We start from the raw sequence: 25,691 nt of genomic DNA, 5'->3' as shown, positions 1-25,691 counted from the left end.
TTGCCACAGCTGTAGAAAGAAGTAAACTGCAAAATGTAAGCACATTAAAATGCTGTGAAGATGAAATCTTACTACTTGTGATCGGAGTCTGCCTACCTCACTTCACGTTTCCATCCATCCATTTTCTGTACTGCTTATCCTCATGAGGGTCACGGGTGAGCTGGAGCCGGATTCGAACCCGCAACAGGCGGATGTGCTAACCCATTCTTCTTTTTTTTCCTTCACTACTCAATGCACTTACTAAACATGAGGCTGTTTTTTTGTGTTTGGATGCTGGCTGATCATGCGTGTTCATGCATGACGATGGTTCAAATGCAGAAGTTTTGTGCAAAAATAGCGGTGGGAGTGAAGGAGTACCTTGGGTTTAATTGTATTTATTTCATTCAATGCCTCCATGGTTAAAGGGTAGTTCACGAGTAAACCTATTTAATAGCCCTAATTTAAAATATGTTGTGCTTTTAAAGGTGAATTTCCAGCTGTCCAGTATAATGGACCTGTACACCACTAGTTTATCACTGGCAGGCATCAGCCCAGTTGATGATCGAGCCCTGGATGGACTGGACCTGACACCAGTTTTCCTGAACAGCTCACACACACTGCAAAACAGGTAAATGGATAACCTGCACTCATGGACTCACACATTTTACCTACATTTTGTGACCAAGATGCCAAAAAGGTGCCATGTGATGCCCACACACACTTGTAAGCCTTCTTTAACAGGCCAATCTTCTATTACCGTGGAAATGAACTGATGGCTGTCAGGCTTGGGCAATACAAGGCCCACTACTGGACCTGGACCAACTCGTGGGAGGAGTTCAAAAAGGTGAGATAACTGTGTGCTAGAAACATTTTTTCAATAACGTTTCTGGCACCGGGGCTGGGCTAGACCCCTCATTTGTCCCAGAATCTTAAAATCTTTTTTTAAACCTTTGTTGAACATATACAAAAACAAATGAGCTGTAAGACAAGAAACTGAAAAAAAAAGGAATAATAAACAAAAGGACTTTACAATGTACACGTTCAATAGTAGGAAGAAGTCAAAACAAAAAAACTTAGCAGGTCCTATACCTAATAAACTCTTAATCTTCCCAAGACATTTTGGCCATTTCGTTGATTGCAACTTTATCGGAACAGTTTGGGCAAGGTCCTTTCTGTTCCAGCATATTTGTGAAAGCAAGGTCCATGAAGGCATCCTTGCATGAGTTTGATGTTGAAACCTCAAGCCCCTCAAACACCTCTGAGATGAACTAGAACAGATATTGTGAGCTGCTAGCCCCATTAATCCAACATCTGTGACCTCTGACCTCACAAATGTACCTAAGCTTACGATGAATGGACACAATTTCCACAAGTCTAAATCCTTCGAGAAGAGGATTTAATGAACATATGTCCCAATACCTTTGGTCATATGGTATAGTGCAATCAGTGTTCTGTTGTTCTACAAATGCACTGACACATCGAACCACTTTGTGGCTTTCTCTGCTGGTGTTGTGTTGAAAATGGCTCATCAGTCGACTGCTGTGTACATAACAGCGTAATGAATATTAATGAGGACCCCCTAAATCAGCAAACTTGCATCATTCATCAGCCAGTAGACTTGTTTGTTCCAGCTCCAGTGGAGAATTCCCTCCTAGCAATTTACATAGCAACATTTCCTGCTGTGGGACTTCTTTTGCCACCACACAGATATACAAAAAAAAGCTGGCAACTACAACTTTGTGCTGCTTATATGCATCAAGAGGAATATGAAATGTGATATTTGAGAAGCAGTACAGTTTGATACCTTTTCTCTAAATGTCCATCTCTGCTCCTCCCTCTTTTGCTGCGATTCAGTTTGCTTTATGCCCCATCGGTCGCTTAAATTGCTCTCTCCTTCAGGGCTGCTGAATCAATGGCAGCCTCCTTTATCATCTCATGCGAACTGAAGTGGAACTTCACAAATAATGGTGTCTGATTGCCTGCAAGTTGCTTATTGATTTGTGTGAGTACATGAGGGAGATAGAGAGATAGGGGGGGGGGGGGGCGAAACAGAGAGAGAGAGAGAGACAAGAGAAAGCCTTTGCATGTATGTACTTTGGGTTGTATTCGTCTGAGGTCCCACAAAAGCCAATGCCTTTAGTATAGTTATAGAATGCTTAAACTGTTCAGACAACACATAATCGCTTCATAGACACACTAAATGTAAATAGAATAATTAATCGACTTTTTTTCAAATTCTCTGATGAGACTACATTGGACCAAATGCAGGAGCTTTTTTTTCTTTTAGATAATCAAGATTTTCCTGCTTTTGTATCAGCTCTTGTGCTACTTTCTTATAATTTAGATTTTATCCTGCATTGTGAAAAATAAACAAGGGTTGTGTGTGTGCGTCCGTGTGTGTGTGTGGGTGGGTGGGTGGGGGTGGTTGTGTGTGGGTGTGTGAGAAGAAATTACAGGTTAATAGCCAGGAGCGGTATCACTCAAGGCTGTGTTCGTGCAGCTCAGCCATGAGGAAAATGAGAAATTTCACAGGCTTAAACGGCTCCCGTCAAACTCTCCAGGCATTGCGGTGACGTTAATATTTCAAAATACTTTGTCATACCTGTAGGTCTTTTGTATCGGAAACTTGTGCTCCTGTGGTGTTTCTTTGAGTAGCTTTTTTTAACTCAACAATATCAAGCCATTAAATCAAATTACTATTCAGAAATGCTGGGTTGTTTTAAAAACAAAAAATCTTTACTTCATATTAATGTATAAGTGCCCTATGTAGTTTATTTTACAAACCCCAATTCCAATGAAGTTGATTCACCACTTTATGAACAAAACTTCAGAAAACCAATGTCAGTAAATACAGTTCGGCGCTACATCCGTGAGTGCAACTTGAAACTCTACTCTGCAAAGCAAAAGCCATTTATCAGAAACACCCAGAAACGCCGCCGGCCTCTCTGGGCCCGAGCTCATCTAAGATGGACTGCTGAAAAGTGGAAAAGTCTTCTGTGGGTCCACATTTCAAATTGTTTTTGGAAATTGTGGACGTCGTGTCCTCCGGGCCAGAAAAAAAGAAACATCCGGACTGTTATGGATGTTCAAAAGCCAGCATCTGTGATGGTATGGGGCTGTGTTAGTGCCAATGGCATGGGTAACTTACACATCTGTGAAGGCACCATTAATGCTGAAAGGTACATACAGGTTTTGGAGAAAAATATGCTGCCATCCAAGCAACGTCTTTTTCATGGACGCCCTTGCTTATTTCAGCAAGACAATGCCAAACCACATTCTGCACGTGTTACACCAACGTGGGTTGGTAGTAAAAGAGTCTGGGTACTAGACTGGCCTGCCTGCAGTACAGACCTGTCTCCCATTGAAAATGTGTGGCGCATTATGAAGCGTAAAATACGACAACGGAGACCCCGGACTGTTGAACAGCTGAAGCTGTACATCAAGCAAGAATGGAAAAGAATTCCATCTACAAAGCTTCAACAATTAGTGTCCTCAGTTCCCAAACATTCATTGAATGTTTTTAAAGAAAAGGTGATGTAACACAGTGGTAAACATGACCCTGACCCAGCTTTTTTGGAACATGTTGCAGCCGTAAAATTCCAAGTTAATGATTATTTGCTAAAAACAATAATGTTTATCAGTTTGAACATTAAATATCTTGTCTTTGTAGTGTATTCAATTAAATATAGGTTGAACGTGATTTGCAAATCATTGTATTCTGTTTTTATTTGTTTAACACAACATCCCAACTTCATTGGAATTGGGGTTGTATATAGCGCAAATCATACACAAGGTAACTTAATGTGCTTTACATGATTAAAAGCATTTAAAAACCAAAAAAAGCAGCTCATAAACATTTACAACAAAGAGAAAAAATAAAAGTACAATTAAAACAGCATACAGTGCAAGAAATATTTAAAAGTGGAAATGTTCTTAAAAGCATAAGAAAAAAGACGATTTTTTAACCGGGACTTAAAAACATTCACATTTTGGGCTGACGTCACTCCTGTTGGCAACTTATTCCATTTGTGTGCAGCATAATAGCTAAATGCTGCTTCACCATGTTTGCTTTGGCTTCTGTGCTCCACTATTTGACCCGAATCTGTCGATCTGGGTTTATATGCAATTAGCATTTCTTTCATGTATTCAGAACTTAAATCATTTAGTGATTTATAGACCAGTAGCAGAACTTTAAAATCTATTCTAAAGCTGACTGGGAGCCAGTGTAAAGACTTTAGAATTGGAGTAATATGCTCTGGCCTCTTTGTTCTGGCCAGAACCCGAGCTGGAGCTGTGTAATGCTCTTTTTGAGGAGTCCAGTTAGAAGACCATTACAGTAGTCAAGTCTACTTGAGATAAAAGCATGGATGAGCTTCTCCTGGTCTGCTTGACACATGCAAGCCTTCACTCTGGGTATGTTCTTCAGATGGTAGAAGGCAGTTTTTGTAATTGATTTGATATGCCTGTTGAAAGTCAGGTCGGACTCTATCAGAACACAAAGGTTTCGGACTTGGTCTTTGGTTTTTAAAGAGAGTGACTCCAGGTATTAGCTAGCAGCAATCCTCTTTTCTTTATTGCCAAAAACAATTATCTCAGTTTTGATGTGGTTTAATTGAAGATTTTGGCTCATTCAGTTATTTATCTGTTTTAGACTGACACAACACCTCAATTGAACTGTAGTCATCTGGAGACACTGCTAGATATAACTGTGTGTCATCTGCATAGCCATGATAGTCAAAATTAAAATTCTTAAAATTTTGACCCAAGGGTAGCATATACAGGCTGAACAGGAGGAGTCCAAGCACTGATCCTTGAGGGACCCCATAGGTCATTGCCATTTGATGAGATTGAACACTTCCAATGGTTACAAAATAACTCATTTCCTTCAGGTAGGACCTGAAGTATTTAAGGACTGTTCCATTTCGTCCTACCCACCTTTCCAACTTGTTCAGCAGTATATTATGATCTACCATATCAAAAGCCGCACTGAGATCCAACAAGACCAGAATTTATACCTTTCCCGAGTCAGTATTCAACCTTATACTTATACTTAAAACCAGATATCTAGCAACCCTTTATTACTCAGTGACTGATTTTTGTCAATGTCTTTATGTCTCAAAAGTGTTATCTGTCAATTGACTGTCTGTTGTCGTACTAGAGCGGCTCCAACTACCGGAGACAAATTCCTTGTGTGTTTTTTGGACATACTTGGCAAATAAAGATGATTCTGATTCTGATATCATTTAGCACTTTTAGAGCAGATTCTGTACTGTGATGAGTTCGTAAACCTGATTGAAATTTGTCAAAAAGTCAATTTAAGTTCAAGAAATTGCTGAGTTGTTCAAAATAACTTTCTTCCAATCTTTGCTATGAAAGGGAGATTTGAGATGGGTCTAAAGCTTGCTAACATGCAAGTGTCCAGCGTTCTATTTTTTAGAAGAGGCTTAAAGGAAGCTACTTTAAGAGCTTGAGGAAACTTGCCTGACTGAAGTGAGCAATTGATTATTTGCTGCAAATCAGCTAGCACAGACTTTGCATTAGCTTTGAAAAAGTCAGATGGTAATGAGTCAAGACAGCTTGTTGATGGTTTCAGCTGCTGAACCGTTTATCTACAGTTTTTTGGTCAACTGTATCAAATTCTGACATGGTAATAGAGTTTTTCCTGGGTGGCTACAGATGTATTATAATTTTATCATTTTGCTGATGTGTGCTGATATTTAACCTGATGGTTGGATTTCACTAAAATAAGAAGCAAATTCATTGCATTTATCTGCAGTTAGGAGTTCTGGAGCTTTCTGATTCGGGGGGGTTTATGAGCTTGTCAACCACAGCAAACAGAGTGTGAGTATTGTTAAAGTTCTAGGGATACCATCGTACCTATCCAGCCTTGTTTCATTAGTTGTTTTTTTAAAATGATTCTGTTTAACCACACTGCGATTGGCTGGCAACCAGTTCAGGGTGTACCTCGCCTCCTGCCCGCAGTTAGCTGGGATTAGGCTCCAGCATACCCGCAACCCTCGTGAGGATAAGCGGTGTAGATAATGGATGGATGGATGGATGTTTAACCACAATAATAAATCAATGTCTGATTTTCATTGGTTAATTTTCTGTAAATTTTTATGTAATACTTTTGTAATTTTCAAGTTGTTTCAGTGACCACTGTGTGTGTGTGTGTTTGTTTGTTTAATTAATTGAGGTGTACCAACAATTTTGTCCGTGTGCGTACATGTTGCTTAGCTATGGCCTACTTTACATCCAAACCAGTGGGCAAAGGCAGCAGACTACGTCCTGTTCGGTCATTTTGCAACTAGGACAAAACATAGTCATTCATGTGCCATGCCTCCATCGTCCCTGCACTATGCTGCGCTGTAGCCCACGGTGCCCCTGTCATCAAAGTTATTAGTGATTACACTTTTTAATGTGTACATGTAGCCGGCTGCCTTCGGCCACCTTTTTTGGGGTTGAATTTAATTATATTATACTTTTATTAAATGTTATTATACATCAGTTGACTTCCTATACTTGTATGAAAGTTACTAATTTTAAAATATGACTGAAATATTGCATAAAGGTTTAATGTGGCAGTTTGACCCTGTAACACAACCCATATGATAGTCACATGCCTTATACCAAATATTCACTTCATTATTATTTTTTTTTTGTATTTGGATGCATGTTGTTTCTCTGATGCCCCTGCAGCTGAGCGCTTTTGAAATCATCATCTTTTGGTCTTCATATCATTTATGTCCTAGGAGACACGAGTCCTTACTGTCATGTGTCGAGTACAAGAAGCAGAGATACACACACCAGGCCTCTTCTGTCTCCTCTGGGATGAGCTCTCTTTCTTTATTTTCTGCATTTCTGAGTTCTCAGCTTTCAAAGGCGGGAGCGGTCAGGATCACACGAGTCTCTGCGGGACAGCGGATATCTATCGTTCTCCCTCTCTCTCTTCAATATGTATTTTGAGGTGTTCTGTTGGGCCATCTCAGAGGGGGGCAGCAACACTGCCTTACAGATGAAAGCTTTTTCAATTTTACTTCTGCTCAGCCAAAAGTGAATGTGTGTTTTTGGAAAAAAGAGGCGGATCTCCAGGGGGTTCTGAAGGAGTGTGTTTGTATGGGACTCAATCATGATGCCCACCAAACTGCAGCCAGAGTGATGACTGAATCACCAAAAAAAGCCATTTTGGACCTCTTTGAAAACTAACAGTAACAGTATAAGCATTTTCAGCATGGTCTTTATTGTTGATTAAATAACTCACACATTTTAAAAATATATTAAAAAGCATTATTTGCGACATGCAAAATTAACCGTTCCATGGCATCTGTCATGAGCTGTGCCTTGTAGTCTGTTGTTGGAGCTTGGGTGGCGCTTTGCGCTCCCCTCGCCCTCTCTGTCTCCCTCCCTGCCTCCCTCTCTCTCTCTCTCTAATCAGCTCCACCTCGGCCGCGCACCTGTCTACAATCAGCCCTCATCACCACCTGCATAAAAGCCTGCCGGATCCCGGAAACACTTGCCAGAGTATTAACGCTCTCCTGCGGTAAAACGACTCTCAAGCATCGAGTAAGCCCCGTCATTCCTTGCTATTTTTCTGACCTCCGTGTTTGTCCTTGTCCTCAGTGCTTCCTCCGTGTCCCTCGCTGAGTTGACTTCTTCCACCACGTCACCAAGCCAGCCGCTTGTTCTCGCCACCGCCTCCCTCTCCCTGCCTCAACAACCCGCCAGCATATCTTAAGGACCATCTCTATTCCCCCTTTTCAAAAAACTTTTCATCACAACCTCCCTACCTCCACCCGCTCTTGGGTCCCATCTGAATCAACACGTGACAGAATACTCTGGCCCACAAATCGTGGAATCCTTACACTCCCTCACACAACAAGTCTCTCTCCTGTCGTCGAAAATGCAACCTGACCACTCATCTGTAAGGACGCCTTCCGAGCCCGCAGCCTCCGAGCCACCCCACCTCCCGTACAAAGAGCCTCATGTTCCTCCGCCCGAGCCCTACTCTGGGGACTTAGGTGCATGTGGCCAATTTATCACAAATTGCTCTCTGTTTCCATCCATCCATTTTATGTACCACTTTATCCTCACAAGGATCGCAGGCGTGCTGGAGCCTATCCCAGCTATGTTCGGGCGAGAGGCGGAGTACACGCTCCTGCTCCGCGACCCTTGTGAGGATAAAGCGGTACAGAAAATGGATGGATGAATGGATGCTCTCTGTTTTTCAAACTACAACCACTAAGCTATCCCACCGAACAATCCAAAGTTGCTTTCGTCACCAATCTTCTCGGCGGTAAAGCAGCGAAATGGGCCACCGCTCTATGGCACAACTCTTCCCCGGTACTTGCATCATTTCATTATTTTTCCGCTGAATTAAGGAAAGTTTTTGATCACCCCGTTCAGGGCAGAAAAGCCACCCACCGCCTCCTTACACTCACTCAGGGCACTAGTTCAGTTGCCGCATACTCTACACCTAATCAACGTCTTAAACACCTAACCTACAATTCCATTACAACATGCTGGCAATTTTTTTACTTGAGTTCGTTGTCACACTTGTGTGGGGCCAATTATATATTAGTCGCGCACTCACTGTAGTAGTCTCGCCACGCTGCACTATTTGCATATCTGTTGTTGACCAATACTGGCCACTCATGCCAGAGTAGCATCTGCTCCATTTGCACACTGATTGAGGAATATCTGCAACATTTTTTACAATCAACATTGTCCCAGATTATCGCACCACTCGTCACTTTAAACTGCATACACTCCTTGAAGTCTCGGCACCCTTTGCACAATGGTCGTTGCATCGGACTATTGCAATATTAGTCATTCGAACTGCTCTAAGTGCTAGAGGACTCTGCATCTTTTGCACAATTGTCAAAACAAAAACAAAAAAATGTATCTGCATTACCAGATAACTAGCAACCCTTTACTGCTCAGTGACTGTTTTTTTTTTTTTTTGTCAATGTCTTTCTGTCTCAAAAGTGATCTCTGTCAATTGATGCCCACCATGTCTGTTGTACTACAGTGGCTCCAACTACCAGAGACAAATTCCTTGTATGTTTCTTTGGACATACTTGGCAAATAAAGATGATTCTGATTCTGATTAGGGGGATTTTCCTGAACGGGCTCTCGGGGCGGCTGAAGGATGAGCTCACTGCTCGGGACGAGCTTTCCTTTCTCAAAGATCTCATCTCATTATCCATCTGCCTAGACAACCGGTTACGGGAAAGAGCACGTGAGAGAGGAGTTAAAGTCCGTAAAAATATTTCCACTGTGGGCACTGTACCGTCAGCCCTTCACCCGTCTTCTGCACCTCCGACTATCCCTTTGTCACCCCCCCGCTGCACCTGATGAGCCCATGCAAGTTGGTAACACTAGACTAGATCCCCAGGAACATAAGTGCTGTGTCACCCAGCGGCTTTATTGTGGTCAATCAGGTCATTTCATTTCCACATGTCCCTTGCGACCAAAGGACCAGGCTCACCACGACCAGAGAGCGCCGTGGTGAGCCAAACCACTACCTCCCCTAGCTGTCCCTCCCGTATGACTGTTCCCGCTTCCATTCTTGGTCCCGCTCACGACACACCCATAGCTGCCCTCATTGATTCTGGTGCAGACGATAACTTCATTCATAAAGGATTGGCACATCAGCTCCAACTCCCTCTCCAACAACTCCCGTCTCCTAAGAAAGTCACAGCCCTGGATGGGCGAGTCATATCTCCTGTCACCCACCAAACAGTTCCATGCATCCTGCTTATTTCTGTAAATTACCGTGAGGACATTTCTCTTTTTGTCATCCCTTCCCCTGAGACCCCACTAGTCCTCGGAATTCCTTTGCTCAAAAACCACAACCCCGCCATAGACTGGACTCACCTTGCGATCACAGGGTGGAGTCCTCATTGAATTCTGCTTTCTGCCATGCCACCCTCCAGCAAACCTCAACCACCTGTCACACCAGTCGACTTCTCCCGAGTGCCCCAAGAATATCATGATCTCTCCCCTGTTTTCTGTAAAGACCTGGCCATTTCTCTACCCCCCACACCCCCCACTGCCCATATGACTGCACAATTAATCTGCTGCCGGGGGCCCCCTTCCCTCCAGCCGTCGCTTCAACCTTTCCCGACCTGAGAAAAAGGGATTGGAGGACTATATCCATGACTCTCTGGCTTCTGGACTCATTCGTCCTTCCTCGTCTCCAGTAGGGGCTGGCTTATTTTTTGTTGAAAAGAAAGACACCACTCTCCGCCCCTGTATTGACTACCATGGACTCAATGACATGACAGTGAAAAATAAATCACCACTACCCTTCATCGACCCCTCATTTGAACCCTATTGTGACGCCCAGATATTCACCAAATTTGACCTACGCAATGCCGACCACCTCACCCGTATCCGAGAGGGGGATGAATGGAAAACTGCTTTCAATACCCCTCTCGGACACTTCGAATACCAAGTCATGCCGTTCGGATTAACCAACGCCTCCGCTGTCTTCCAAACCTGCATCAATGACGTCCTCCGCGATATGTTGAACCGGTTTGTTTTCGTTTACTTGGACAACATTCTCATTTTCTCCCGCTCCCCTGAAGAACATTGCAGTCATGTACGCCAAGTCATCCAGTGCCTCCTTGAAAGCCGCCTGGATGTCAAACCCGAGAAATGCGAATTCCACCGCTCCTCCGTACACTTCCTAGGCTACATCATCTCCAAAGGACAACTACAACCCTTTTCACCACTTCTCCCATCCTCCGACATCCCGATCTCTCCCTCCAGTTCTTGGTGGAGGTTGACGCCTCGAACACTGGGGCAGGGGCTGTTCTCTCTCAGCGGGACCCTTCTTCCCAAAAACTTCATCCCTGTGTTTTCTTTTCCCGTCGTCTTTCTCCCACTAAACGCAACTATGACATTGACCACCGAGAGCTGTTGGCCATCATATAGGCGTTCTTAGAGTGGAGGCACTGGCTGGAGGGGACTGAATTGCCGTTTATTATCGAGACTGATTACAAAAATCTTGCTTACCTCCGTTCCGCCAAACGCCTTAAGCCCCCGGCAAGCTCGCTGGGCCCTCTTCTTGAGCAGATTTAATTTCAGTCTCTCCTTCCGTCCTGGATCCCGCAACAGCAAACTTGAAGCCCTGTCTCAGATTTACTCACCCCCCTCTAGCCCTGCAGAACCGGAATCCATCCTCCTTTCCTTGGGTTTTGTTGGAGTGGCCACTTGGAAGATCGAACAGGTGGTTAGAGAGGCTCAAAAGACTCACCCAGATCCGAACCGTCTGTTTGTACCCGATTCCGCACGCTCTGACGTCCTTCAGTGGGCCCACAACTCCAAGCTCATCTGTCATCCCGGCATCACCCACACCATTCAGTTCATCCACCAACACTTCTGGTGGCCTAGCCTTGTTAAAGACACCAGGAAGTTCGTCCAAGCCTGCTCCGTCTGTGCCCGAGGGAAGTCTTCATACCTGCCCCTGTCCCTTGCCTATCCCAAGCCGCCCTTGGTCCCACATCGCTCTGGACTTCGTTACCGGCCTAACCCCCCTCTGAAGGTAACTCAATCATTCTGACTATTGTCGATCGCTTTTCCAAGTATGTCCATTACGTACCCCTCCCCATAATACCATCTGCCTTTGAAACTGCTAAAATCCTTGTCCAACATGTCTTTAAACTCCACGGAATCCCCATCGATATCGTCTCTGACCGAGGACCTCAGTTTTCCTCCCTTGTCTCGAAGGAATTCTGTAAAGCGGTGGGCGCAGCAGCCAGCTTGTCTTCGGAATATCATCTACAGACCAACGGCCAGACGGAGCGGGCAAATCAGTACCTGGAATCAACCCTCTGCTGTGTTGCCGCACGCAACCCCTCCTCCTGGAGCTCATTCCTCCCGTGGATTGAATACGCCCACAACTCCCTCACCAGCTCTGCTGCCGGTTCATGGCTTGCTACGGTTTCCAATCTCCTTTATTTAGGGAACAGGAGCAGGTGGTGGCGGTTCCCGCGGTTAAGGATCACCTCAAAAGGGTCCAGTCCGTGCAGAAAGACGTCCGGGTGGCCTTGACCCGGTCCGCAGAGAGAAACAAACGGCTCGCAGACCTTCATCGCTCTCCTACGCCTGAGTACAAGGGGAGTCAGTCTGTTTGGCTTTATTTCCATGAACTCCCACTCCAGACGGAATCCCGGAAACTCACTCTGCGTCATTGGTCCTTTCCCTTTTACCAAAATTATCAATCCCACGTCTGTCCAACTGAAACTGCTGCAGTCTCTAAAAATTCATCCTACATTCCATGTGTCACTACTCAAGCCTGTCTCCACCTGTGCTCTTAGCCCTCCGGCCGTGCCCCTTCCGACCCCCGTGTTAACGACAACCATCCGGCCTTCACGGTTTCGCGCATCCTCGATGTGAGGCCCAGGGGGAGGGGTTACCATTTTCTGGTGGACTGGGAAGGGTATGGGCCGGAGGAACGCTCATGGATTTCCCATAAGCTTCTATTGGACGACTCCGTCATTAGAGACTTTTATGCGGCTAACCCGGGGAAACCTGGTAGGACACCAGAGGGTTGAGAGGGGGTTACTGTCATGAGCTGTGCCTTGGAGTCTGTTGTTGGACCTTGGGTGGCTCCCCTCCCCCCCACCCCCCTCTCTCTCTCTCTCTCTCTCTCTCTCTCTAATCAACTTCACCTCGGCCGCGCACCTGTCATCAATCAGCCCTCATCATCACCTGCATAAAAGCCTGCCGGATCCCCGGAAACTCTTTCCAGAGTATTAATGCTCTCCTGCGGTACAACAGCTCTCAAGCATATAGTAAGCCCCGTCATTCCTTGCTATTTTTCTGACCTCCGTGTTTCTCCTTGTCCTCAGTGCTCCCTCCGTGTCCCTCGCCGAGTTGACTTCTTCCACCACGCCGCCAAGCCAGCCGCCTGTTCTCGCCACCGCCTGCCACACATTCCCTACCTCAACAACCCGCCAGCATATCTCAAGGACCATCTCTACTCCCCTTTTTCAATAAACGTTTTATCACAACCTCCCTGCCTCCGCCTGCTCTTGGGTCCCATCTGAATCAACACGTGACAGCATCATCTATTAAAGTTGGTGGTTCACATTTGATAAAGCAAATATAACAATGTCTTAATCAACACAATTGTGATACAGAAACATTTGCCTTGCAAAACCCATTAGCTTTGGAAATTTGTTAAGTGTGTGTCTTCCAGAACAAGAACAATGACATTTTTGTATTGTGGGGATCTCAAGAATGACATAACTATGCGTTGTCTACTACTACTTTGTAGGAATGGAAATTTGGAAGAAAAAAAATCCTTGTTATACTATGAAAAAAATCAATAAGCTTTTCGTTGATTTATTTTTTTATTTTTTAAATACTGTTTTTAATAGGATGGGAGAATCTCAAGTCTGAATGTTCTGCGCTCCTGTTTTGTTCCAACACCAGAGTTGTTATGAGGAAAATCATGATACCTCCCCACAAGAGTGTTCATAACGTGAATGTACAGAAGCTCAACTTCCCAAAACCTATTGTCATGTTGTTCTTCAGACCCCACACTGTAGTTGAGACTCTATCAACAGCACCAGTGCTGGTTGGAGCCAAGTAGTGCACTAATCAACTATCAACAGAATTCTTAATAAATTGATTATCATACCCCTCCTTACTTTCTACGATAATGACATTAGACTGGAACGTCTTTTGGTGACATTATTACAAAATGTGTGAAGCATGTTTTGAGAGAGGTGTGTTCTTCAGACTAATTTTGTTTAAAAAGCAGGATATACAGTCGATATAAAGCGTGTACATACCCCTATTTAAATGCCAACATGTTTGTGCTACAAAGAAATCACCAAGATAAATCATTTCAAACCGTATTTTCCTCATCATGAATGTGACCTATAATCTGTACAACTCAATAGAAAAAAGAGATATTTTAGATCGGGGAAGTTAAAAAAAAAACTACTGAGACAATGTGGTTAAGTGTGCACATCCAGAGGATGTGGCTGTTTTCATCATAACCAATCATATTTAAGGTTCTTCTGATTAACCCCAAATAAAGTTCAGCTCTTCTAGTATGTCACCTTTTAGATCACAAACCATGGTCTGCAGAGAGACAGTTTTCCAAAATTTAGAAATTGTCTATCTTGGTCTCATTCTTTTTTATATATATCACAAAGATATGGAATTTGAAGAGGGGTTGCTTGACTTTTTTTATATCCATCAAAATAGAATACGAATATGCAGTTTTTGTGAATGAATTTTTAGAATTGTGCTGTTAATACATCCATGTGTCGAATTATATTTATAGAAGGTCACATAAACTTTAGTGTGCTGGACATCGTGGGTGTCTAGTCTATTGTATTTGTCGTACCGGTACCTTGTTTTTTCCATCATCTGTTGGGCATCCTTGAAAGTCACTAACTTGTTCTTAAAATAACTAATTTTGGATAAGGCTCTAATAAGGTTACAAAGTGATAAGGAGCACCAAGCTAGTTACTGATCCCAACTCAGCTCCCTCCACCAATCATGTGTTGGATGGGATTCAAATGTAATTTATTCTTTTTTTTAAATTTGTTAATACTGTCTAAAATCTGATACTGTTTTCTTTCAGGGTGTAAACTTTTGTCCAGGTCAGGAGATCCCAGGTGTGACCACACATGAGCAAAAGGAGCACACACTGCAACCTCTCATTTTCCACCTGGGTCGGGATCCCGGGGAGAAGTTCCCCATCAGGTCAGTTACTTGAAAAGTTCAGTTGGATTTTGTTGTGCGCTGCGAGGACATGGGATAGATGAGATAAACAAAAAACTGAAAAATGAGAAAAAGAGTGCTGGGTGAATATTGTGTGAGGCTGTTGCCTGCTACTAGCGCAGAATGGTGATGGGATCAATGTGGATTCAGGGACAGAAATAAGAGGCGGACGATTGATCTGCTCAGCCAGAGTGCGCCTGATTGCACCCTTGTCTTTGTGATTACAAACAGCCTTCTTAAAGATTACTGCGTCACGGCACTGCAGTTTAAAATTGCAAGATAAATTGTTCAGCTCTAAATTCAGTGAGAGTGTTGTTTAATAAGGTTTGGTGTATGTTGGCCTCAGGTCAGAGGATGAACTAAGACAACACAACATAAGACACAACATTAATTCATCAATGGTTCAATTCAGGTGGATTGCACTTTATTTATATACCACCAATTCTCACCAAAAGTCCATATGCAGCAACACTCAAACACAACATATATTAAATAAAACAAATTTAATCCCATGTGAGCAAGCACTTTGCTGACCAGGTCAAGGAAAAACACTTAACAGCAAGAAAACCTCAAACTGAACCAAGACATTGTTGGGCAGCTGTCTGCTCCAACCTTAAGTTGGACTGAAATAGAGAGATTGAAGAGGGATACAAAGGGTCAGAGAGTGACAAAGAATAGAAGGATTGGGGGAGGGACTAAAAACATTTTCTCACAACAATGGCTGTACAAATATCACTAATAGTTGTGTAATGATAAATAATAGTGAAGGAGGTCTTCTACGATCGGCAGAACAAATTACAGCAACCATACGACTAAAATGATTATAATAAATTAGATAAGTAAATGATTGACACAACAATACTTGTATCCTTGGCACCGCCTAATTGTAAACTACCGTAATTTCTCATGTATAATGCGCATTCCCCCCCTCCCCTCCCCCCCAAGAAATGTCAAAAATCACTGGTGCGCATTATACATAGGAATAGGTGCAAATGAAGAAAAAAAAAACGTTCCCATTTTATAAATATATGCCGGCATCTAGAGGTTATAAAAAAAGCGGGACACGTTCATTCCAATATGCCACCGCCAGGTCAACTTTGGGGCTGCGTATTGGCAGGGACTGGCTGCATTGCGGGCCCTGCTGGTTGGGGGGGGGCATCTTGCTCTCCTGGGGGTGGAGGGGGGTGGGGAGGCATGTTGGGTGGTGGGTGGGTTGGCTGGGGGGCTGGCATTGAGTCCCTGCGTCCCCCACCAGGTGGCCAGTTGTCGGGGCGCCTCCGTGGGGCCGGCGGACCGGCCCGGGTCCCTCGGTGTGGGACGTGTCCCGTCCGCCGGGCTGCTCTCAGGTGGACCCCTGGGCCTGATCCCGGCCCTCGATTGATTGGGTGGGGTCCTCAGCCACCGCGGTGCGGCCACAGCAATTACGGGACACTTCTGTCAGTCTTTGTGCATGTAAAACGGTATCAATTCGCTTGCATGTATCCGCAGGCACACACCCCTTACTCCAACAAATAACTCATGAATATGTAAATCGCTTGTGTATCCCCTCACTTATACTCTCGTCCTGTAGACTTTTCATAATTTACATAATTAATGCCACCACACTTTAGTTGTACAGCCGGTTTCACGACCCTTGTCCTGCATGCTTCTTCTCCTCTGCATGTCCTGTTCTATCTTGTCCTGTCCTTCCCTCACAGGGTTTAGCACTACAACCCCATGCAACACATGACACACAGATAATGTCATGATTTACTTCTCTCATCCTGTTTGCAATTAGTGCTTTCTCTTTGTTTCTCTCTCCCTTCTAGAAACTTTGTTCTGTTCGACTGATCAAGTCTGATTCTCAATAAACCTCAATTATAATACCACAGCGGAAGCTTAAAAACTCCACTGTGACACAGTAAAACTGTTCCCGCATGAAAGGGATACAGATTTTCCATTCTGCTTGACCGAACAGGTCAAAAAAAAAAAAAAAAAGATGAATTATTTTGCTTTCGATTGACCTATGCCCTTCGTGGCTTTGCCTCATCTTTTTTTCTGTCCTCATCTCTTGTTCTGACATGAGATTGGATGATAAAATATTCATTTAAGTATTGGTGCAGGTTTATAGTCCCGCTGTCTGCTTGAAAGGCAACAAAAAAATAAAGTAAAACCAATCAATGTGCAGTCATTTACTAAGTGCATAGATGTTTCACTCTAGCAAAGAGCAGGCAAGACTTCCAGAATGCAAGGTCACACTCTTCAGTTTTTTTTTGTCTACTCTTATCTATCCATTTTCCATCTCCCTAACTGTTTCCTTAGAGTTTCTGCTACTTCCCTTCTCAGTGGCTGTCCCTCTGCATCCACTGGGAACATTCTGCTCCATCCTTTTTAAGTGTGTGTGTGTACATGTGTGTGCTCCTCGCTCCCACAGCTGGACCGACTGCCAGGCTGCCATTAATCTCTGCCTACACCTAAAGAGCCACTTAAGATGATGCAGCGCCTGTCTGCACACATGCCTTCACTACTGTTGTGGTGCAAACACTCCAAAACACGCATCCTGCAAACTTGAATCACACAGTTCAGAAATGGACTTTGTTTTTCAGTTCTCAAGAGGCTTAAATGCATTTTTGTTGGCCATCAGATCCCAAGTCAACCAACCTTTACCAGTCCCGAGCCCCACTGGACATGTTCAGAGCCTTTTCCCGCCTCCCTTTTTGCCCTGTAACTGATGACCTGAGACCTCAAGGTTAACACATCCAGAGTGTGGTCTCAGCTCCGATGCTGCAAGCAGGCCCTCTCCGTCGAGCCTCATCTGCTGCCTACCACCAAGCTCCTGTGTTCCCAATCAATAGTCCTTACCCAAGTGCTCCATTTCCACTGGGAAGGGGAAGGGGGGGGACATACATTTGATTGTCTCCTCAATTCCCCCACCGTCTGCCACTGAGTTCTTGATTGTGCGCATATGTGTGTGTGTTCCAGAAAGTCTTATGAATCAGTAATCGGCATGGCGACACACCTGAGCAATGCCTCCACCCCCCCTTGGGTGCCATAAATTATAAATCAAAAGAGTCCATTTGCATACAGCCTGCTTATTATTTCACATTTTGACTGTGCACCAGCAAGCTAAGGGTTATAGTCATGCTAATGAGCTGCGCTGACGGTGGCTTTTCATTATTTGTTTGCACAAGAGACACAAACAAATGATATAATTAGATTTTGATGCGCAGCTTTGCTCAATACGATTACCCGCGTGTGGACGCAACAATGGCAAACTTTTGTGTTTTGCGCAAGTCGCTTTGCAGGCACCATGCTTCACTTGCAGAGAAAGTGAAGACTTGCGTTTTTCCTCACGTGATATTAAGTTGCTCCATCGCTTATCACAAAATGAATCATGAGCCCAGATAGCAGGGGAATGAATATCCCCTTTGGCTGATCAGAATCGGGAGCAGCAGAATCTGCGATTTCAGATAACTGCAGTGAATTTTGTCTGCTTTTTAACTGAGAGGTGTAATCAATCATTTTTTCCCTCCCCAGCGAGGGTCACAGTCGTTAGCTGATGACAAACGTGAAGCGAGCGTGAGAGAGAGACTAATTGCAGTCAGCGCGCTACAACTCGTCTAATTGTGGAGGAAAGTCAAAAGCTGAGAGGATGGAGGAAGGGAGCAGGTGCTGGCTGACGGAGGAAGCCTTGCTGCCCTGTGGGAGATCCGGCTTGGGAGGGTAGGTGTGAGCCGGACAGGGCCTGGGGTTATTACTCTAATTGACACTTCACCTCACACGCATGCACACGGTCCCTCGGGGCCAATCAGAAGGCAGGGCTTGTAGCAAGCAGAGGACAGAGGGCTGGCACAGATGCTGGCGGCGAGTGTATCAGGAGTGTAATTGCACTGCTGATATTGCAGTCAGATATACTGATATGCAGAAGACCACTCCCCCAGCACACACACAAACACACGACACAGTCCATTAACCCTACAGGTCCTATTGAAAGCAGCGTTCCTTTGAAAGCCTTCAGGGGCTCTGTGTTTTACATACTGAATATAATAATGCACAGAGGTGTGGGGCTCACTCATGTCCAACAGAAGTAATTGAGAGATGGGGGATAGTTCCACAGTTACCCCGCTGAGTGGGCTTTCCTACTGGGTGCCGGCGTATGTGTTTTTGTTTTTTAAAGCTGCAGTGGGGCCCCACTCTGATATAATGAGTTAAGCTGGGCCATCACAGCCATGTTTCATCACGCCCTACACGAGGGCCACTGTTTTCACACTCGTTCCCAAAGCCACAACAAACTGAGGGATTATGTTCTGTGTGCTTCCATCTTTTAAATTCCTTGTCAGCAAGTTGCAAACAACTTTACGCGTAGTTAATTACCTGTCTGCAAACGCACATAGGCCTTCAAATATATAAGGTCTAATAACAGCTCTATTCTTTTGCATGCATCAAGCTATTCGACATCTTTGAGTTTAGTGCTTTAGGGCAGACAAATAAATTCCGCCAGTAAAGTATTTAACATATCATGGAGGTGACTGTTAATTGCTGTGTCCTGTGTGTCGACAGTGTTTCAACAAAGGAGTACCAGGATGTACTCAGCCGCATCTCGCCAGCTGTGGAGCACCATAAGAAGACACTTGTTTCAGGCATCCCCCAGCTCAACATGTGTGACGTTGCAGTGATGGTAAGTTGTGCTGTGCTATGATTCTGTATTATAATCAATACTAGGAGATTTTAAAGAAGAAAAAAAGAATAATTGCAAGTCAGATCACTCTTTTCCACAGAATTTCAAGACACATTTTCAAAAAAATATTTAATTATCCTTGTGTGTCTTCCAACTGAGTATTCTGCAGAACAGTACGCACAAAACTGAAGCAAATAATAAGACGATCTGAATGTGAGTGCGAATAGTTGTTTGTTTGTATGTGCCCTGCGATTGGCTGGCAACCAGTTCAGGGTGTACCCCGCCTCTTGCTGGGATAGGCTCCAGCACGCCCGCGACCCTTGTGAGGAGAAGCGGCTCAGAAAATGGATGGATGGATGGATGAAAAATGATAAATCTATTGGAGTAGAAGAGAAATATGCGAAGTACCAAGGTCCAGCTGACCCTCAATATTAACTCGAATGAATGCTGTCCGCAGAATAATCAGTTCACGCTGGACTTTTTGCGTGCATTTTATAACAAACTTTCATTGTCATTTAAGTAACTATAGTAATTGGGGACGAATAGCTCCTTTTTGTTCCTCTCGAATCTTCAAACCCTAAACAGCCGATTCATTTGTGACATACTACGCCCCCCTTGTGGCACATTAAATAATTGCAAGTGCAGTGAAAACGTAAGGTAACCAGCAATTAATTTCTTATCATTTGTGGAAACCAAGCCCTTCCAGTAGTGCCAAGTGTTTAAGGTAATCAGCAGCGTTCTGAATTTTTGAATTTGGAATGGGAAACGTGAATATAGAACCTTTGCCCTTGTCAAAGCAGACAAGGTTTAGGTGCAAATATTAACAGTTCCAATATTTCCATTCATCTTATTGTTTCAGTATGATATATATGTGAATCCAGATTCTTGGCTCGCCTAAATGGAATTCAACCAATGAATATTGCTTTTTAGCAAGTTAAATAGTTTTTTATTTTAAATAATAATACGACAAGAGGTCACTGATGGTGTACAGACACTCTTTAGAGGTGAATTCACCTGACATCCTCTCAGCCAGAATGGGTGGAGTTCCCAAATGTTATTCTATAAACAGTATACATGATTTGGATGTCTCTGTGGGGACTGTTTTGTTTCAGAACTGGGCCCCAGCCGGCTGTGAGAAGTTAGGAAAGTGTCTCAATGTGCCCATGTCATCTCCATGGAAGTGCGAGTGGCCACACTGAAGAAGCAGGAAGCCAAACTCGAGCATGTGCCTTACTGAAGATCAGAATACAACTTTTTTTATCTGCTATCTTTAAATTACCATGTTGTATTTGCTAAAATGTGAATGTCAAATTTAGTACTGAATAAGTATCACGGTGGTATACCATGAGATTTGCCACCTTATCAAATTATTCTTATTTAATTTTTTTGCAGTTTCCCCACTTTAAGATTATCAGAAAAATTTAAATATCTGACAAAAATAACCCAAGTCCACATAAAATGCAATTTTTAAATGGTGATTTTATTTATGACGGGGGAAAAAAACTATTCCAATTTACTGTGTGATAATCCCTGTGTGAAGAAGTAATTGCCCAAATTGTTAAATCGTGAATTAACTTTGGCTAATCACATTTTTGGGAAAGCTGAGTTCATTTTCACTGACCACATCCAATCCTGATTAACTCCAGACCTGTTCAATGAGGAAATCACTTACATACAATGAAATCGGAAAAAAGATTTTTAAAAACTGCAACAAAATGTCACGATCCAAAGAAATTCAAGAACAGATGAGAAATAAAGTAAGTAAACATCTGTCAGTGTGGAAAGGGTTACACAGCCATTTCTAAATCTTTAGGGAACCACGGTGAGAGCCATTATACTCAAATGGAGAAAACATGGAACAGTGGAGAACCTTCCCAGGAATGACTGGCCCTGCAAAAAATAACCCAAGAGCACAGTGACGACTCATCCAGGAGGTCACAAAATAACCCAGGACAACGTCTAAAGAACTGCAGGCCTCCCTTGCCTCAGTGAAGGTCAGTGTTCATGACAAAACAATAAGGAAGAGACTGGGCAAAAATGGCATCCATGGCAGCGTTCCAAGGTGAAAACCACTGCTGACCAGTCGTCCCTCATGCCGCTAAAGGCTCATCTAACACCCCCCCAAAAAAAAAACATCTAAAAAATTTGGGAGAATATTCTATGGACTGACGAGATGAAAGTTGAACTTTTTGGAAGGTGTGTGTCTCGATCCATCTGGTCTAAATGTAACACAGCATTTCAGAAAATGAATATCATACTAACAGTCAAACATGGTGGTTTAGATCATCAGTTTGTGACCTCAAACTTGTGTTCTGCAGTAGGACAGTGATCCAAAACACATCAGCAAGTCAACTTGTGAATGGCTGAAAGGAAAAAAAATATATATGAAGGTTTTGGAGTGGCCTAGTCAAAGTCCGGTCTTGAATCTGATTGAAATGCTATGGCATGACCTTAAAAAGGAAGTTTATGTTCTAAAAACCTCCACAGTTGCTGAATTAAAAGAATTCTACAAGGAAGAGTGGGACAAAATACCTCCAAAGAGGTGTAGAACACTCATTGCCAGTTATAGAAAACACTTGATTATAGTTATTGCTGCTGAGGGTGGCCCAACCAGTTATTAGGGAAATTACTTTTTCACACAGGGCCAGGTAGCTTCTAATAGTTTTTTAAAAAATATTTATGAATAAATAAACTCGCCATTTAAAAACTGTATTTTATGTTTACCTTGGTTATCTTTGTATGGTCTTTACATATGCGTTATGATCTTAAACATTAAAGTGGGAAATCTTTGCAAAACAAAAATAAAGAACTTGAGAAGGGGGCAGATACTTTTTCATGTCACTGTATTCATTGATCAACTTTCAGGGATTATTATCCTAAACAGATAAGCATAGTTTCTGAGATTATAATGACATAACTCTATTTGTTAATGCTTTTTCAACACATCTTTTGCATTTATGAACAATCTTAAATTACAGATTTTTAAACCATCACCGCAAGATTGTTACCAAGCTTCCTTACTGCTAGTCTCTGATCATTTGTGCAATGGTCTGCTGGATTTTTCCATTTTTGAAATACTTTTTAGTAATGTTGAAAATGCTGCCAATTATCTTGAATAAAATCTGTCCCGAATGTTATTAGCTGTACAATTCTCCTTTGTAAATGTAATTATTTCAATTAAATGTATGTTTTAAATACAGTTGAAATGTGTTATGGACATTTGTACCAAAACAATTGACAGTAGTGTACATGCACATAATTTATTACAGTATGTCCACACACAACATCCAAGGATCTCGTTTGATGTGCGTCCAGCGTCTGAGACACACAAAAATTAGTAAGGCCGCATGAAGCATATTCATTCTGCGTCCGTTGATGCATGGTTTAAGACCCGCTCTACGTGTGTGTGTCTGTGTGTTGGTGATGAGCTTCCACACACACCGAATCAAAAGTACGAATCTTGCCTTGGTGCGAGCAAATCAGAGGCAGAGTAGGGCGTATTATCGTTCCATACAATGGAGTCGATACATTTTCATTGTTGTGGTTGTGTTTGGTGCAGAATGGTGTTTGTTACATAGATGCAAAACTGGGACAAAGGGAAAGTTAACTGTTTACTATGTATTCACTAGCCTGCAAGCAAACGAGCTACCAAGCTAAGAGCTGGAGCTAAAAAGCTCACTTGACCGCGGCAACGTCGTTAAAACGTCAGCGCTCGGAGTTGTTTGTGTTCCCCACATAAGAACATAACACACACACACAGGAAAGTTAACTGTTTTAAACCATAACCACAGCGGCACACGTTATTAATATTCGGGCAGTAGTAGACTTCAGCGATCTCATTTTCAGCATCATTTGATTGACAGGTGAAGGTCTTACATCACAGTCCAGCAGCTCGAGGCAACATTTCCGGTTGGCCGCCTCAACAATGGAGGCATGGAACATGGTCCACTCGAGGCGTTTTAACTCCCCACCCTGGGACTTAGGCGAAGTTCTGCCGGAGGGGGGAGTTAAAACGCCTTCTGATAGGGCACTCTGCCAGATCTTCCCAGCAGATCCTCACAATACGTGATGGTCGGACTGGGATCTTCCCCTATCATCGGAGCCAACTCACCACCAGGTGTTGATCGGTTGACAGCTCCGCCCCTCTCTTCACCCGAGTGTCCTTGACATGCGGCAGCAAGTCCGATGACACAATCACAAAGTGGATCATCAATCTGCGGCCTAGGGTGTCCACATTTGCACTTGGGCACCAAGACTGAACTTATGTCTGAACATGGTGTTTATTATGGACAATCCGTGACGAGCACAGAAGTCCAATAACAGAACACCAGTCGGGTTCTGATCGTGGGGACCGCCCAATCACGTCCTTCCAGGTTTCACTGTCATTGCCCACATGAGCGTTGAAGTCTCCTAGCAGAAAGAGGGAGTCCCCAGCAGGAGTGCACCCCAGCTCACCCCAAGGGTGGGTACTCTGAACTGCTGTTTGGTGCATTGCACAAACAACAGTCAGCAGGACCCGTCCCCCCACTGGAAGGCGGAGGGATGCTACTCTTTCATCTACTGGGGTGAACCCCAACGTACTCACCGTGGGCCACTCCAGAGTGGGAGAGAGTCTAACCCCTCTCGGGAAGACTGGTACCTAAGCCCAAGCTGTGTGTGGAAGTCAGCCTGACTATGTGCAGTCGGAATTTCTTGACCTCGCACATCAGCATAGGCTCTTTCCCTGCCAAAGAGGTGACATTCCACGTCCTTAATGCCAGCTTCTGTAGATCGGACCGCCAAGGTCCCTGTCTTTGGCTGCCGCCCTGCTCACAGAACACCCGACCCCCTTGCACTTTTCCACAGGTGGTTAGCACATGGGAAAGGGAACCCACAGTGCCTTTTTGGGCTGTGTCCGGCCGTGCCCCATGGATGCAGGCCCGGCTACCATGCTCGCCATCGAGCCCCACCTCCAGGCCTGGCTCCAGCGGGGGGCCCTGGTGACCCACAAGGAAAAAGTGTTTCAATAGTTTTTGTCTTCATACGGGGTCTTTGAGCCATGCTCCCTCACTTAGGACCTGTTTGCCATGGGTGAGCCTGCCAGGACCATAAAGCCCCAGACAACTTAGATCCTAGGATCATAGTGACACACAAATCCCTCCACCACAATAAGATGATGGTTCCAGGAGGGAAGAATAGAGCGGGAGATCAACAGGCGGCCAGGTGCAGAATCTGCAGTGATGCGGACTCTGTATTGGTTTGTCGCGGTAAAGAAGGAGCTGAGCCGAAAGGTAAAGCTTTCAATTTGGACATGAGCTGTGGGTTGTGACCGAAAGAACAAGATTGCGGCTGAAGTCAGTTTCCTCCGCAGAGTGTCTGGGCTATCTCCCTTAGAAATAGGGTAAGAAGCTCACTCATCCGGGAGGGGCTCAGAGTCAAGCCGTTGCTCCTCCGCATAGAGAGGAGCCAGATAACACCTCATCGGTCATCTGGCATCTGCCCCCTGGACGCCTCCCTGGTGAGGTGTACCGGGCACGTCGCACCAGGAGGAGGCCCTGGGAAGGACCCAGGACACGCTGGAGAGATTATGTCTCCCGGCTGGCATGGGAACACCTCAGGATCCCCCCGAAAGAGCTGGATGAAGTGCCTGGAGAGAGGGAGGTCTTGCTTCCCTTCTTCAGCTGTTGCCCCCGTGACCTGACCACAGATAAGCAGCAGTAAATGGATGGATAGATGGATTTATGCAAGATATTTTATTTATTGTTCTACATTATGATACCAATGTTCAATGTTCTTTAGAATTGAAATTGTTCTTAAAAAGGATGTACAGTACTTGAATTATTATACTATATTATATTATAAAATCATCATATCAGTGGCATAAGAAAAAAAAAAACATCAATACTATCTTTTATCGTGATAGTTTTTGGAAAAATATATTGTCCTAAAGAAAAACTGCTATCCAAGCAGGCTGAAATATAATATATTGAGCGAGAGTAAGAGCAATGGATAACACAAATATATATACAAATATACACTTTAGCGGGACCGTGAAGCAACAACAGTCATATAGCGGAGGATTACTGTGTATGTACTCCGTGATGATAAGTTGCAGGAACTCATTGTTCCAGGGCTGGGACTCATTTTTTCCTGTCATGTGCATCCTGGGACTCACATAGTCTAAAGTATAAAATAATCTATGAAAATGTCAATGAATTTGTTCCAAGTAATGAGAAGAAATGTTTTATTTGATTTGTTTCTTGCATTCATGTTGTTATACAAATCCATCTTGATTAATTTGAATATTGTGGAAAACTTCATTTGTTTT

At 43.9% G+C, this 25,691-nt stretch overlaps 1 protein-coding gene across 3 annotated transcripts in view; it reads left to right on the top strand.

Annotated features, from left to right (window-relative positions):
* The window catches only part of galns (galactosamine (N-acetyl)-6-sulfatase), a 34,446-nt gene extending 11,863 nt beyond the window's left edge, over positions 1 to 22,583 (top strand). Inside the window, exons 10-14 of one of the 3 annotated variants that reach the window (XM_061763889.1) lie at positions 465 to 607; positions 721 to 823; positions 14,588 to 14,709; positions 19,267 to 19,384; positions 20,497 to 22,583. In XM_061763889.1, the coding sequence (XP_061619873.1) occupies positions 465 to 607; positions 721 to 823; positions 14,588 to 14,709; positions 19,267 to 19,384; positions 20,497 to 20,583 (573 nt within the window). In that variant the 3' untranslated portion in view covers positions 20,584 to 22,583. Of the gene's footprint in view, positions 1 to 464; positions 608 to 720; positions 824 to 12,836; positions 13,913 to 14,587; positions 14,710 to 18,243; positions 19,179 to 19,266; positions 19,385 to 20,496 lie in introns of those variants that run through there. The other 2 variants (XM_061763909.1, XM_061763899.1) reach the window with 2 other exon arrangements.
* The last annotated feature ends 3,108 nt before the right edge of the window (positions 22,584 to 25,691 follow it).

The sequence above is a fragment of the Phyllopteryx taeniolatus genome, chromosome 2 (assembly GCF_024500385.1).
Source record: "Phyllopteryx taeniolatus isolate TA_2022b chromosome 2, UOR_Ptae_1.2, whole genome shotgun sequence".
NCBI lineage: Eukaryota > Metazoa > Chordata > Actinopteri > Syngnathiformes > Syngnathidae > Phyllopteryx > Phyllopteryx taeniolatus.
The sequence above is the reverse complement of the archived record's forward strand: the minus strand, read 5'-3'. Positions and strand labels throughout refer to the sequence as shown.